Here is a 15,143-nt window from a genome sequence, read left to right on the forward strand (position 1 = left end):
CTAGCCTCAAATTTAGCTAAAAACAGATGATTGTGAAAGTGGAGGGTGTCAGACCTTCACTGAACTGATATAGATGAACTATCCTAAATATAGGTAATCAATATAAGATGCCTGGACAACCTCTTTAAGGGTGTAGTTACAGCATTCTCCATTATGGTTTGTTTGTAACAAGGTAACACATTGTCTAATACAGTGGTGCTTAAAGGTTTTTGAACCCTTCAACATTTTCCATATTTCTGCATAAATTTTACTTAAAACTCCATCAGATTTTTAGACTGGTCCTAAAAGTAGATCGGGAGAACAAAATCAAACAAATGAGATAAAAATATTAGACTTGGAACATTTTCCTCAAGAAAACAAATGACAAATATCACATGTCTGTGACTGTCAAAAGTATGTGAACCTTTAGGGTATGTGCACACGCTGCGGATTTTGCTGCGGATCCCATGCATTTACAGTATAATCAGTAGCGTAGCTACTGGGGGGGCAGAGGGTGCCTTCGCCCCGGGCCCTGTCACATGAAGGGGCCCACTGGGAGCCGGCACTGCCACTTCTGTGCTGAGGCACAATACAGCCTGCTCTCCGGAAGGAGATTCTGCACGCTGGCAGCACAGTGACCAGTTACAAGTCTCCCTCCTGCACTGTATTGTGCTGACCGACCTCAGGAGCTTCTCCTGGGCTGCAGGTTTCTTCTCTCCCTGTGCACGCTGGGACTGGCTCAGGGCAGGCACGCTGGGTCCTAGTGCCCGCCTGCATTTTATTCAGCTATTTCCTGGTCCTGCTGCAATCTTTATTAGTAAGTGGGGATAAGATCAATAGGCATGTCATAGTCCCTGGGGGGTAAATGTGAGAGGATGGGAGTGTTGTGGGGGCCTAGGTGGGGGAGGGGGACAGGGCACTGAGGCGTGAATGTGAGAAGATAAGGGTATTGTGAGGGCTGAGGTGGGTGAGTGGCGACAGGCACTGGGGGGCTGATTATTAGATGGTTACCAGATTATATGCCCTCCATCACATGTAATAGTTGTTCTCTGGGATGGGGAGGTAGGGGCATATTATACTAACCAGCTGGGTAAGCCATAAGCTACATCACATTTAGGCTATGTGCACACGTTCAGGTTTTTTCGCGTTATTTTCACGCTAAAAACGCTATAAAAACTCATTAACAACGCATACATTATGCATTCTATCATTTAGAATGCATTCTGCATGTTTTGTGCACATGGATGCGTTTTTTTCCACGAAAAAAACGCATCGGGGTAAAAAAATGAGCATGGTCATTATTTTTGCGGATTTTCTGCGTTTTTCCCGCAATTCTATGCATTTGGGAAAAAACGCACAAAAACGCGTAAAAAAAAAAGCGAAAAAAACATGCAGATTTCTGGCAGAAATGTCCGGTTTTTGTCAGGAAAATTTCTGCAAGAAATCCTGACGTGTGCACATTCCCTTAAGCATCACTCCAGCATTTTTTTTAATTTGACTGCTGGAATGGCGCGTCAAGGGTATGTGCACACATTGTGGATTTTGCTGTGGATCTGCAGCACTTTTCCATGCGTTGTACAGTACCATGTGAACCTATGGAAACCAAAATCCGCAGTGCACATGCTGCGGAAAATTCCGCGTGGAAAAAATTTTATTTTTAGCAGCATGTCAATTCTTTGTGAGGACTCTGCAGCATTTTACACCTATTCCGTAATAGGAATCCGCAGGTGTAAAAACGCAGGCGAAATCCACACAAAACCAACAAAATCCGCAGTAAATCTGTGGGGAATCCGCAATGTGTGCACATGCCCTAAGAGGCGCAGTTACAGCTGCTGCTCTATACTCAGAGCAGTGACTGAAACCGTGCTAGCGCCGCCCCCGAGGCTGCAGTGAGGAATAAAGCTAATTTCCTCTTGGCAGTGGGACCCTCAATGCAAGAGACACAGTGTCAGAACACTATTAACTATTATACTGTGTTTTGGGGGCTCATTGAGGACATCATTCTATGTATAGGGGAACTCTAATGGACATCATAATGTATGTATGAGCTGTGGGCCCATCATACTGTGTATACGGGAGCTGTGGGGACATCATACTGTGTATGGGGGCAGTGGGTTCAAAATATTGTGTATAGGGGAGCTGTGGGGGCATTATACTGTGCATAGGAAAGCTGTGGGCCCACCATACTGTGTATAGTCAAGCTGTACATGGAGGCTACTTAGGGGACATTATTAAATGTTAAGTGGGAACTTAAACATTATTGTTATATGGGCACTCAGTACTGAGACCATCAAAATTTAATGTGTGGTATTTTTACTTTTTAGGGACAAAATGTGGAGGGCACTAGCACAGGGCATTAATGTTTTCTAGGGGTGAATTTTATTATCTAGAGAGCACAAAAGTGTCATTATTACTATGTAAGGGGCACAGTGGTGGCATTGCTATGTGGGGCGGCACCATTATTGTACCACACAGCAGGTGCTGTAGGACACATACGGCAACAGCGGCTCAGTATTGGGGTATCAGGTGCAGTAATGGGGACACATACGGCAGCAGCGGCTCAGTATTGGGGTATCAGGGGCAGTAATAGGGACACATATGGCAGCAGAGGCTCAGTATTGGGGTATCAGGTGCAGTAATGGGGACACATACGGCAGCAGCGGCTCAGTATTGGGGTATCAGGGGCAGTAATAGGGACACATACGGCAGCAGAGGCTCAGTATTGGGGTATCAGGTGCAGTAATAGGGACACATACGGCAGCAGAGGCTCAGTATTGGGGTATCAGGTGCAGTAATAGGGACACATACGGCAGCAGAGGCTCAGTATCGGGGTATTAGGTGCAGTAATAGGGTCACATACGGTAGCAGCGGCTCAGTATTGGGGTATCAGGTGCAGTAATAGGGACACATACGGCAGCAGTGGCTCAGTATTGGGGTATCAGGGGCAGTAATAGGGACACATACGGCAGCAGAAGCTCAGTATTGGGGTATCAGGTGCAGTAATAGGGACACATGGCAGCAGTGGCTCAGTATTGGGGTATCAGGTGCAGTAATAGGGACATATACAGCAGCAGCGGCACAGTATTGGGGTATCAGGTGCAGTAATAGGGACACATACGGCAACAGCGGCTCAGTATTGGGGTATCAGGTGCAGTAATAGGGACACATACGGCAGCAGAGGCTCAGTATTGGGGTATCAGGTGCAGTAATAGAGACACATATGGCAGCAGCGGCTCAGTATTGGGGTATCAGGTGCAGTAATAGGGACACATACGGTAGCAGCGGCTCAGTATTGGGGTATCAGGTGCAGTAATAGGGACACATACGGCAGCAGTGGCTCAGTATTGGGGTATCAGGGGCAGTAATAGGGACACATACGGCAGCAGAAGCTCAGTATTGGGGTATCAGGTGCAGTAATAGGGACACATGGCAGCAGTGGCTCAGTATTGGGGTATCAGGTGCAGTAATAGGGACATATACAGCAGCAGCGGCACAGTATTGGGGTATCAGGTGCAGTAATAGGGACACATACGGCAACAGCGGCTCAGTATTGGGGTATCAGGTGCAGTAATAGGGACACATACGGCAGCAGAGGCTCAGTATTGGGGTATCAGGTGCAGTAATAGAGACACATATGGCAGCAGCGGCTCAGTATTGGGGTATCAGGTGCAGTAATAGGGACACATACGGCAGCAGCGGCTCAGTATTGGGGTATCAGGTGCAGTAATAGGGACACATACGGCAACAGCAGCTCAGTATTGGGGTATCAGGTGCAGTAATAGGGACACATACGGCAGCAGCGGCTCAGTATTGGGGTATCAGGTGCAGTAATAGGGACACATACGGCAACAGCGGCTCAGTATTGGGGTATCAGGTGCAGAAATAGGGACACATACGGCAGCAGCGGCTCAGTATTGGGGTATCAGCAGAATGAGGAGTTTGTGCAGGTTGGGGATAGATGGGGACGGGGCTGGAAATGTGAGAAGTCTGATGTGTCATCATAATTTCTGCAGACGAGTCCTGGTGGAGTAGTTGTCTTGTTGGGCTGGGCCAGATGGAACAGACGAGAAAGGTGAACGATTCCATCATAAAGAACGTCATCTGTAAGTTATTATCTATAACTGTGCTGTGATCTCTTATATGGTCTGTATGACTGGTATCTACCAATATATGGTCCTCATATAGTAGTATCAGTGTTTAGTTTTGTATATAGATGTATTTTCAGTCACAGTGCGGTCATCTGCTGATGTTCCCCTATGCTCACAATTAGGGTGCACCATGTAGCTGTAGTCAGGGGTACCTCGTTAGGGGCCCACTCAGATTTTTCGCCCCCCTAAGCTGAAACCCTAGCTACGCCTCTGGTATAATATAAACCTATGGGAAACGAAATCCGCAGTGCATAGTGCAAACATGCAGAAACACAGTTGTTTACATTCCGCAGCATGTCAATTCTTTGTGCGGATTCCGCAGCGGTTTTAGACCTGCTCCAATAGAAAACTGCAGGTGTAAACCCGCAGCGGAATCAGCAATAGAAACCGCGATAAATCCGCAGTAAAAACCGCAGCGGTTTTGCACTGCGGATTTTTCAAATCCGCTGCGGAAAAATCCGCAACCCTCAAAGATACGTGTGCACATACCCTTAAGATTACCAGTTAACTTGAAGGTGAAATTAGAGTCTGGTCTTTCTTATCAATGAGATGATAATCAGGTAAGAAATGGATGACCTGCTTTATTTAAAGAAAAGGGATCTATCAAAATCTGACCTTTAAAACACAAAGGAGATTTTAGGGGGCCTCAGAAGGAGAGTTAGGGTAAAAACATTTCTCTTAGGTGTTTAGACTCCACCAATCCAGTCAGACAAATTGTACACGAATGGAGGAAATTCCAGACCATTTTTAACCTCCTCAGGAGTGGTCGACCAACAAAGATCACTACAAGACCAAAGAATATAATCCAAGTATCCAACAAATGTGTTAGACCGCACCCAATACTGACACCGTCTCCATGGACATCAGGGCGCTCGTCCACACCAGGGGGTCCGTCCCAGCAAAAGAGTGCACAATCGAAATATAGAAAGGACAGCGCCAGTGCTTGAAAAAGGTCCACGGACCGAAACGTCGCCACAGGAGGCAGAATAAAGAAAGTTACTGTCTGTCACTTCCTGGTGTGGCGCTGTCCTTTCTATATTTCAAAGAATATAATCGTCTGAGGTCATAAACGAGCCCAAGGTAACCTTTAAGTAACTAAAGTTCATATAACTCGCCAAAAGTGCCAACATTTATTACACCAGAAATGCTACTCTACTCGATGACTAGAGTAGCATTTCTGGAAAGTTGTACAAAGGCGTATTGCATCTCAATGAATTCAGCAAATTATATTAAATTGAGCCCTTTATGAAAACTGGAATGCAAAACACCAGTCTTTGGAAATTGGCCCCAAAGTTTTGTGGACGATGAGAGCAAAAGAGAACTTTTGGGTACAAAGGAGAAGTGGTATGTTTGGAGAAAGAAAAACACTGCATTATATTGTCTCATATACTGGGCTTGTTTTTTTGCATTTTCGCAAGACAGTTTATCATCATTGATGGAAAAAAAAAACTCTGAAGTATACCAGAAAATTCTAAAGCAAATTGTCAGAACACCTGTTCATGAACTGCATCTTGAGGGAAATCAGGTCATTCAATAAGACAATGACCCAAAGTACAGAAGCCATTCCACAAAGAATAGATAAGAGAATAAAGTTCAAGTTTAGCGATGGCCAAGTCAAAGTCCTGACTTTAATCCTGTAGAAATGTTGTGGAAGGACCTGATGCGAGCAGTTCATGGGCAGAAACCCACCAACATAACAAAGCTGAAACTGTTCTGTAGGGAGGAATGGGCTAAAATTCCTCTAAACTGATGTGCACAACAAATCCGCTATTACCAGAAATGTTCAGATGTAGTTATTGCTGCTCAAGGTGTTTTCACCAGATACTGAAAGCAAAGATTCACATACTTCTGACCCTCTCAGAAATGTGATATTGCATTATTTTCCTAAATAAAAAAATATCTTATTCATTAGCTTGATTATTTGTTCTCTTTACCTACTTTTGAAACTTATGTGAAAATCTGATGTAGTTTTAGGTAAAAGTTATGCAAAAATATGTAAAATTCTGAAAAGGGTACACACTTTCAAGTATCACTGTAGATTATGAAATATGTAAGTACTCACAATACAGTCATTTACAAAACCTAGATAAAATCACAGCTGTTAGCCAAAGTTTGCAGCCTTCACTACAGAGTTAGGTAAAAGATGGTGTAAGCAACTAAATATTGAAGGCCCTGGTGAAATAATGTAGAATTTAAATTATAATTTGGATCTTTATAATTTGAAAAAATCTGTAAATTCATTAGCATTATCAAGTCATTTTTTGCATTTTAACAAGTCAGTGATGTTTAAGTTTATTGTGTTAAAATGTGTTAAATTACATGTATGTCTTGGCTGACATCTTTATCAGCCAAGAGGAACAATTGCTAAAATATATTGGTTAGACATGAAAAAGTCACTCGTAATATGAACCATTGTATATCTATGTTCTCATGTCAATGGTTCATTAAAAACAATGGTCTGACTGTAAGACTGTGGCATCATTCTATAAATATTTTTCTGTCTTGTACATGGAAGGCATAGTTATTATATATCAGTCCAAAAAAAAGTATCTGTGGTCAGGTTGTGTTATAAGATTACATTGTTCTAGTATACAATCACCAATTAGACCCAGTCCGGTACTGCAGGAAAACCCAGCAACAGACAACAAATCTTCAGCATGGCTACAATCTTCATCAAATATTTTCTGCAGCAGATGACTGAGTTTTGTAAAACCTTAGCACTTACAGAGAGCTGTCATCGGGATCATGCATATGAAACTAAAGGTTACTTAATTATCATAATATCATTAGAAGATTTGGTGCAATAAGCAGTTCATGCATAGAGGCAGGACTGTGGGTATATATATATATATATATATATACATACTGTATATATATATATATATATATATATATATATATATATATATATGTATACAGTATATATATCTCAAAAGCTGACCGTTACTTCCAAACAGAAATGGTGTATATTGAGATTAGCCATCTCCATATATAACTAACAAATGAAGTTGAACTCTGCAATGCTTTAACATGCAAACATGCAAAATATGAAATCGGAAATGAATAACTGCTCAAGGAAAAAGGAGAAGACTAAGATAATTAACGTATAAATTCGCCAATTCATGTATGTCCAGTAGTCTAGATGGGGGGGGGGGGGGGGAGTTCCTCTTTCCTGGGAACCTAGCCTAATGTGATTCCTCTTTATTTTTTCAAATTTTCTAGAGCAGTAATGCTCTAGTAGTTTCATATATTTCGTGCAAAGCATGAAAGCACTAAAGCAATTCCAATGTGATATTTTTCATGTTCTCAAGCTATAACATTACAGAGTGCAACTTTATTTGTTTAGTTATATATGGAGATGGTTACTCTTAGTATGCACCTGTTCTGTTTGGAAGGGACGGTAGGTGAGTTATTTGACTTTTCCAAGTCCCCTCCACTGCCTCTGGTGTCCGTATCTTCTTATTGCTTTACATTTTGCGGTGGTGCAGTTCTATCCATGGGCGGTGGGCTTCAGGAAAAATGGCACCAGTCCCGAGAGCTGAGCTCTCATTCTGCGCATGCACCACCATGGTTGCCATTTTATTGAAGTCTGCCAGGAGGTGAATGTGCACGTGTTGACACTGGCAGCAAGATCAAACTGCACAAGCGCCACCTGTGGTTAAGATGGCACCAATGCAAAATATAAAACAAAAAGAAGATATGGACACCAGAGAAAGTCCTGCCCCGATACACGAAATGCTCATTGCACCAAAACGCCCAATAATTTAAACAACATGTAGGCTGCGGATTTCTACACTGAAGGTACATCTGAAATCAGTATGACAGCACCTTTTTTCTCGTATCTTTAGTTTAACATGCATGATTCTAATGACAGGTTCTCTCTAACTATAAATTCTTAATGTGAATCTTGCACTGAATGTCTGCAATAAATGCACAGTGTAAGGCTGAGTTCACATGAGCGTTTATAAAATCGTCAGAAAACTCACAATACAATTTTTTTCTCAATTGTCATCCTTGTACAATCCTTTTTTTACAGTCATGCTGCAGATTTCCTGTCTGTTGCAGATTTTTTCATGCAGCGCCAGACTGGGTCTAACAGGTAATTGTACAGAACTTAGAGTCAGGCCATTGAAGGTAAGTAAACCTGTTGACATTTAAGTCCCGCTATAAAAAAAATTGTTTAAAACTGGTTAGAATAAGATTATCACAGATCGAGCAGTCAGCACACAGATCCATCTGAAAACCTAAACGAGCAAAGAAAAAGAAATGGAGGGAAAAAAGGAAGAAAACCATACTGCGCAGATTGATGAGCAATCATTTTCACTTTGGAGCTCCTTAGTTCAATTCACCCTTCCTACCAGACAAGATGAAATTGTGGGAATTACCCTCTCATATTTACCAATCTTGAATGCGAATATTTTGCAAGCGTCTTGTGTTATTATGGTAGCGTTTTTTTAATAATAGAAATCATGAGAATTTAAGCAGAATCTTTGAATTACCTAATCTATGAATCACATAACTTCAGAAAACAATGCTACAAAAAAGCAATAAAAAGCAGGAACTAAAACATATTAAAAAAAAAACAAAAAAAAAACAACAATATATGTGCCAATAAGAAAATGTACTGATGGTCTATGCATCCTTGTGTTTTCACGGTTTAGAGCCTGCACACCCTTAGGGCCATAAAAATCGGATGAATGCTATTCGTCATTTTGATGGATAGCACTCATCCCTATGTTTTTCCATCATGGAGAAATGCTCGACTTTGAGCAAAGTGTCAAATCAAAATCAGCAATGCAAGTCTATGGGACAGTGAAAAAGTCAAACAGCACCTGGATGCTATCTGTGTTCTGTCGGTTTTTCACTGACTGATAGGAGAAGGTGCAGAAACTTTATTTTTTTAATTAGTGAAAAAGCTTGATGAAACTCTGACTAAACACTGATGAAAATCTTTAGATACTGATGAAAAAATCACTGATGAAACTCAGTCCATTTTTCCTCATACGTGAAAAAAAAAGATGTCTGAATAAGCCCTTACTAAAGGTCATGAATAGTGATGAGCGAGTATACTCGTTGCTCAGGTTTTCCCGAGCACGCTCGGGTGATCTCCGAGTATTTGTAACTGCTCAGAAATTTAGTTTTTGTTGACTCAGCTGCAAGATTTACAGCTGCTAGCCAGCCTGAGTACATGTGGGGGTTGCCTGGTTGCTAGGGAATCCCCACATGTATTCAAGCTCTCTATCAGCTGTAAATCATGCAGCCAAGGCAACAAAAACTAAATCTCCGAGCAGTTACAAATACTCGGAGACCACCAGAGCAACGAGTACACTCGCTCATCACTAGTCATGAACAGAAAGTATTTTGAAAAATCAACTAAAGTTATTGTGTTCTCACAATTAATGCAGAACACAAATATGGCCTCTCATAGAAGTTGCCGCCCAGTTTTTTATTACTTAAAAATTACAAATTTGCCATTTTTATCCAGTAATTCATACCTTCAATACTTAATATTGCATAAAGAAGACACATAACCACTGAAATGTCATAGACCATTTTGGTGTTTTGCTACTATATGACACTCGTGTTTGATTGGTGAGGAACAGACTACTGTTACTCACCCACTCCTGACTCGTACAGTAAAATAAAGTGGCAGGGCTACTAGCAAAGAGCTGTGCCACTTCTTCTCCGGCCCATTCTAAACTAGACCACTGTTATTTCTATGGCAAGTACACTATTATTATAAATCATAACATATTAAACATCAGCCGTGCGTCAGAAATGACAGACTATTTATCTATAATAAGAAATCTAGAAAAAAGACGACTGAGGGGCGATCTAATAACCATGTATAAGTATATAAGGGGACAATACAAATATCTCGCTGAGGATCTGTTTATACCAAGGAAGGTGACGGGCACAAGGGGGCATTCTTTGCGTCTGGAGGAGAGAAGGTTTTTCCACCAACATAGAAGAGGATTCTTTACTGTTAGGGCAGTGAGAATCTGGAATTGCTTGCCTGAGGAGGTGGTGATGGCGAACTCAGTCGAGGGGTTCAAGAGAGGCCTGGATGTCTTCCTGGAGCACAACAATATTGTATCATACAATTATTAGGTTCTGTAGAAGGACGTAAATCTGGGGATTTATTATGATGGAATATAGGCTGAACTGGATGGACAAATGTCTTTTTTCGGCCTTACTAACTATGTTATGTTACTATGTTATGTTATAATTACCACGCAGACAGATGGCTACATTTACATTTTCCATTAAATATAAATGACATCTATAAGATGAAGAAATGGAAGTCGTGCTGGGCTCCCAAGTGAAAATGATCAAATCATCACAATCCCCATGCAAAAAAAAAAGAGAGTGCTAGGAGAGAGAAAAAACATACCCATCTGGACAGGTCTCTAGTCTATCAAGGTTGAAAACAAAATGAAGAGTTAATGTTACTTGACTTCATATATCACTTTACTATTACACAATTTATGCATTTAGCTCAGTTTAGAGCGCAATTTCCCATGTAATCACTGTGTAGCGGAATCCAACAAAGAATATGATGACTTAAAGAGGTTCAGTACTAATGTTAATATATGTTACAAAATATTAGCTCATCAAGTTTAAAATTCAACCCTTGCAAGCAGCTACACCATCCGGTTGGAAGCCGGGAGCGGTCAGAGTGGCAGCAGCTCTGTCTCAGGTTAGGAACTGCCTGGTTCCCTTGAGTTGTACACTGAAACCAGCTGATCCATATGGCAGCTCACAAGGACATATCTGCAGTCACTCGGACAGCTGCAGGTTATATTTTTCAGCCACTATCATAGGCAGAATTTTAAAACAAAGCATATTTAATTGTATTTACAGTATTGTGGGGCCCCTTTAAGTTCCATTTCTGAAACTATATTTTTATAAAGCCAATTAAATCAACAAACCCCTAATACAATATAAAAGTTTTATTGGAATAGATGGAGAATCTTTCTAACAGTCAGAGGACTCTTTCAATAAAGTTAGGCATATCAGAAAATACAACGATTAACAAGTATTTTATTTACTTAAAATTACATTGTCAGCCCCCAAAAAATTACTCCAAAGTGTCAGCTGCTAGGTGTCTCCCTTTGGTCAATTTGCAACCACTGTCTGTCAAATGTAATCTGTTTCTGGGAGCCGTCAGCCTAATCAAGCAGTCACCGCAATGCACAGACTGGCAGTGGGTCACCTTAACTCAGGTCTGCACCACACACGACCAGCAGGCCACATGGGACCCACCAAGAGATGTTGTGCGGCCCGTGGAGCTGCCCGGGAGACGCCACTTCCTCCTGGCCCCGACATGCTTGGGTATAATAAAGTCAGCATGCTGCTGACCTATTCGCACTGCTGCTGGCGCTGGGACGCAGAGGCGGCAAGGACACGGGGGACACCGATGAGAGGTCCAGGAGGAGCCGAATATGAAGTTTGTTAGTTTTTGGTTTGGTGTTACTTTCCATGGACCATTATGGAGAAATGAGGTAAACTAAGGGGCCATTATAGGGCAATGAGGTACACTATGGGGGGTATTATGGGGTAATGGGGGATACTATGGGGGTCATTATGGGATAATGGGGGATACTATGGGGGTCATTATGGGATAATGGGAAAAATCATGGGGTAATGAGGGACATTATGGGGGCCATTACATGGCAATAGGGAACATCATGGGACAATGAAGGGGGACATCATAGAGTTATGGGGGACACTATGGGGCAATTTGGGACATTAAGGGGGATTGTGAAAGGGGGCAAATTATAATTTTCGATGGGGGGACTTTATGCAGAGAGGCAGTGTGAGGGGGATATTATAGCAGGGGCAGTGTGTGGGGGTAATTATGGAGAGGGCCAGTGTGAGGGAACATCATGAAGAAGGGCTGTGTGTAAGGGATATTATGGAAAGGAGGTGTGTGTGTGTGTGTGTGTGTATGTGTGTGTGTAATATCATAAAGGACAGTGTTGGGGGACATTATGGAGAGGGGTAGTGTGGGGGGCATTATGGAAAGGGGCAGTGTGGTGGAACATTATGGAGAGGGGCAGTGAGTTGGGGTACATTATGGAGCTGGGTAGTATGGGGGATACTATGGAGAGGGGCAGTGTGAGGGGGTATTTTGTGCAGGAGGCAAAGTGAGTGGAAAATATTTATTCAGTGATGCAGCATGGGAGATATTTTTATTTATGGGGCAGTATAATGATTTTTTTTTAGTTTCAATACATTTTATTTAAATGTTTGAAGTGAAAATTTATAACTTAACAGTTTATAACTGTTCAGGAAAAGTCTCCTTCGCAGAGGAGAAATACAACTTGTAAAAAAGGTAATGAAAATTAATATGGTATAACAAACTCACATAAGGGTAGACAGGACAAAGACAAAGGGGCAGCAACAAAGGAGGAGACAGATACATAACTCACAAATTTTTTAATTAGAACTTGAGTAGGTTAGCACTTTACATCCACGTCAACAAAAAAGGATTTGTAGTTCCATTATGGGAAGGCAAAAGTAGGGGTGTTTATCGCCATGTCTAGAACTGTCATGGAGACAAGGTGAGAACTTGATTCATTTGAGCATCGGGATCCAAGTCAAGCCAAGGAGACTACACCTGAAAGAAAGTAGTCCATGTATCATCCCTAGTGGCTAGTATGCGCTCATATATTAGAATTACGTTCATTCTATCACGGACTAGAGATATGGAGAGTGATGGGGATTTCCATTTTGAAGCTATGTGAATTTTAGTGGCCATGCATAGTAGACACGTTAGCCTATGCAAGCTATTGGAGAATCCCGGGCATTTTGCCCCAAATAAGAAAACAGAAGGGTCCAGTCGGATAGCTTTACCAAACATATTCTCAACTATAAGCTTAACCTTTTGCCACAAATCGGACACTACCGGGCAGCTCCACCAGATGTGTTTCATATCCCCAGGGAGATTATATCCTCTGAAGCATCTGTCAGATACATTTGGGTAGATAATGTGAAGTTTCATCGGGACGTGATATGTCCTGTGTAAGACTTTAAGAGACGTTTCTACCAGTGAGGTTTGATGGCTGTCCTCAGACAGAGCAACACAGCATCTCCGCCAGTCTTCTACAGACATCGAAATCCCCAAGTCCTCTTCCTATTGCCTCATATATTTTAGTTTTCTTCCCCGGGTCGGGCGTTAATAGAGGAATATAGTAGAGAGATTGTTCCTCTTCCTAGGGGATCATGTAGGCATTTTTGTTCAAAGTTAGTGATGTGGTGGGTAGTTTTATGTGGTAAAACTTGTTTAGCGAAGTGGAAAATTTGGTTAAGACGTAAGGCCTCTTTGGCTGGAGGTTCATATTTCTGAATGAATTCCTGTTTGGTAAACAGTATGTTAAATGGGGAACAGAGATGGTTTAGCGTGGAAATTCCTCTCTGAACCCACCACGAAAAGTGGCGAGGGTCAATACCAGGCGTGAACATTGGGTTATGAAATAGTGAAGTCAGCAAGGAGGGTTTAGATTGTAAGCTAAACTTAAATATCTCCTTCCTCCAAAGGATTAGTGAGTGTGCAGAGAAGGGAGTAGAGATAGAAAGATTTTGTGTGAGTTTCTCTAAGGTCCACAGCAGGCCTGATAATGAGAATGATCTCATTAGAAAGGACTCCAGTGTGGCCCATCTAGGCTCATTAGTTCGTGAGCAGATGTTAGTCAATTGAGCCATTTGAGCAGATTTGAAGTGTAGTGCAAAATTAGGTAATGAAAGTCCCCCAAACCTTCTATGTAAAAACATGTTTTTTTGAGAGATTCTGGGCCTCTTACCTAGCCAGAGAAACCTAGAGATCATAGTATGAATATTATGAAATACCTTGGATGGTATCGCAATGGGGAGCGAGCGAAACAAATATAAAAAGCGAGGTAATGCTATCATCTTAATGGTATGAAGTCTGCCTAAAAAGGCAGTGTCATAGAAGACCATCTAGTTAAGTCAGTTTGGAAATTCCTTATTAATGGGGAGTAGTTCAATTTGAAAAGGGTTGCCTTGTTAGACGTAAGGTTAATTCCTAGATAAGTTAAAAAGTGTTCCTTCGTCGTAAATCCAAATTGGGAGGCTATATGGATTTGCGACTCTCTAGGGGGGTTAATAAATAATGCTTCAGATTTATCGCTGTTGATTTTGAGGCCAGATACTGATTCAAAGTCACGAAGGAGGGAGAATAAATTAGGAAGCGTGGTAAGAGGACTGGTCAGGGCCAGAAGGAGGTCATCAGCGAATAATGTGACTTATTGGTCCCCAGGGTCAGTGGGTCCCAGTATGTTGGGGTTGTTACTTATAGCTTCCACTAACGGTTCCATAGCCAATGCGAACAAAGCTGGAGATAGTGGGCAGCCTTGTCTTGTCCCACGTTTAATATTTATAGGTGTGGGATGGGTTGAAGGGAGCTTTAGATAGGCCATGGGGTTGTCATATATTAATAGAAGGCAGGAAATGAGCTTAGAAGAAATGCCGAACCTGGACAGCACCACAAAAAGATAGGGCCAAGCTAGAGAATCGAAAACTTTTTCAATATCCAAAGCTAACATTAAAAGAGGTTTTCGGAAATGATTTGCTGATTGGATAATGTTCAGATTCTTTCTAATATTGTCCGGGCCTTGTCTCATGGGTATAAAGCCAACCTGGTCCCAGTGAATAAGGCAGGGTAATATTCTATTAAGTCTATCGGTGATAATTGAAGTAAAAATTTTAAGGTCTACATTAAATAGTGAAATGGGTCTATAGTTTTTAGGCAATAAATGGTCTTTTTTTGGCTTAGGAATCACGGTCACATGAGCTACATAGAACTCAGGTGGCATCCGGGAACCGTTTAATAAAGAATTACAAAATTTCTTTATATGAGGTATCAGTAAGTCACTAAATTATTTATAATAAAGTGCCCTAAGGCCGTCAGGACCAGGGGCCTTTTCTTTCTTTAAATTTTTGATTACCAAATTTATATCGTCATCCGTGATATCTGATTGGAGTTGTTGGGCT

At 41.6% G+C, this 15,143-nt stretch overlaps 1 protein-coding gene across 1 annotated transcript in view; it reads right to left on the reverse strand.

Annotated features, from left to right (window-relative positions):
- The window catches only part of RYR3 (ryanodine receptor 3), an 886,248-nt gene that overhangs the window by 585,763 nt on the left and 285,342 nt on the right, over positions 1–15,143 (reverse strand). The window contains exon 4 of the mRNA XM_069732389.1: positions 10,522–10,542. Coding sequence (XP_069588490.1) covers positions 10,522–10,542 — 21 coding nt within the window. The remainder of the gene's footprint in view (positions 1–10,521; positions 10,543–15,143) is intronic.

This window comes from Ranitomeya imitator, chromosome 1, assembly GCF_032444005.1.
Source record: "Ranitomeya imitator isolate aRanImi1 chromosome 1, aRanImi1.pri, whole genome shotgun sequence".
Lineage (NCBI taxonomy): Eukaryota > Metazoa > Chordata > Amphibia > Anura > Dendrobatidae > Ranitomeya > Ranitomeya imitator.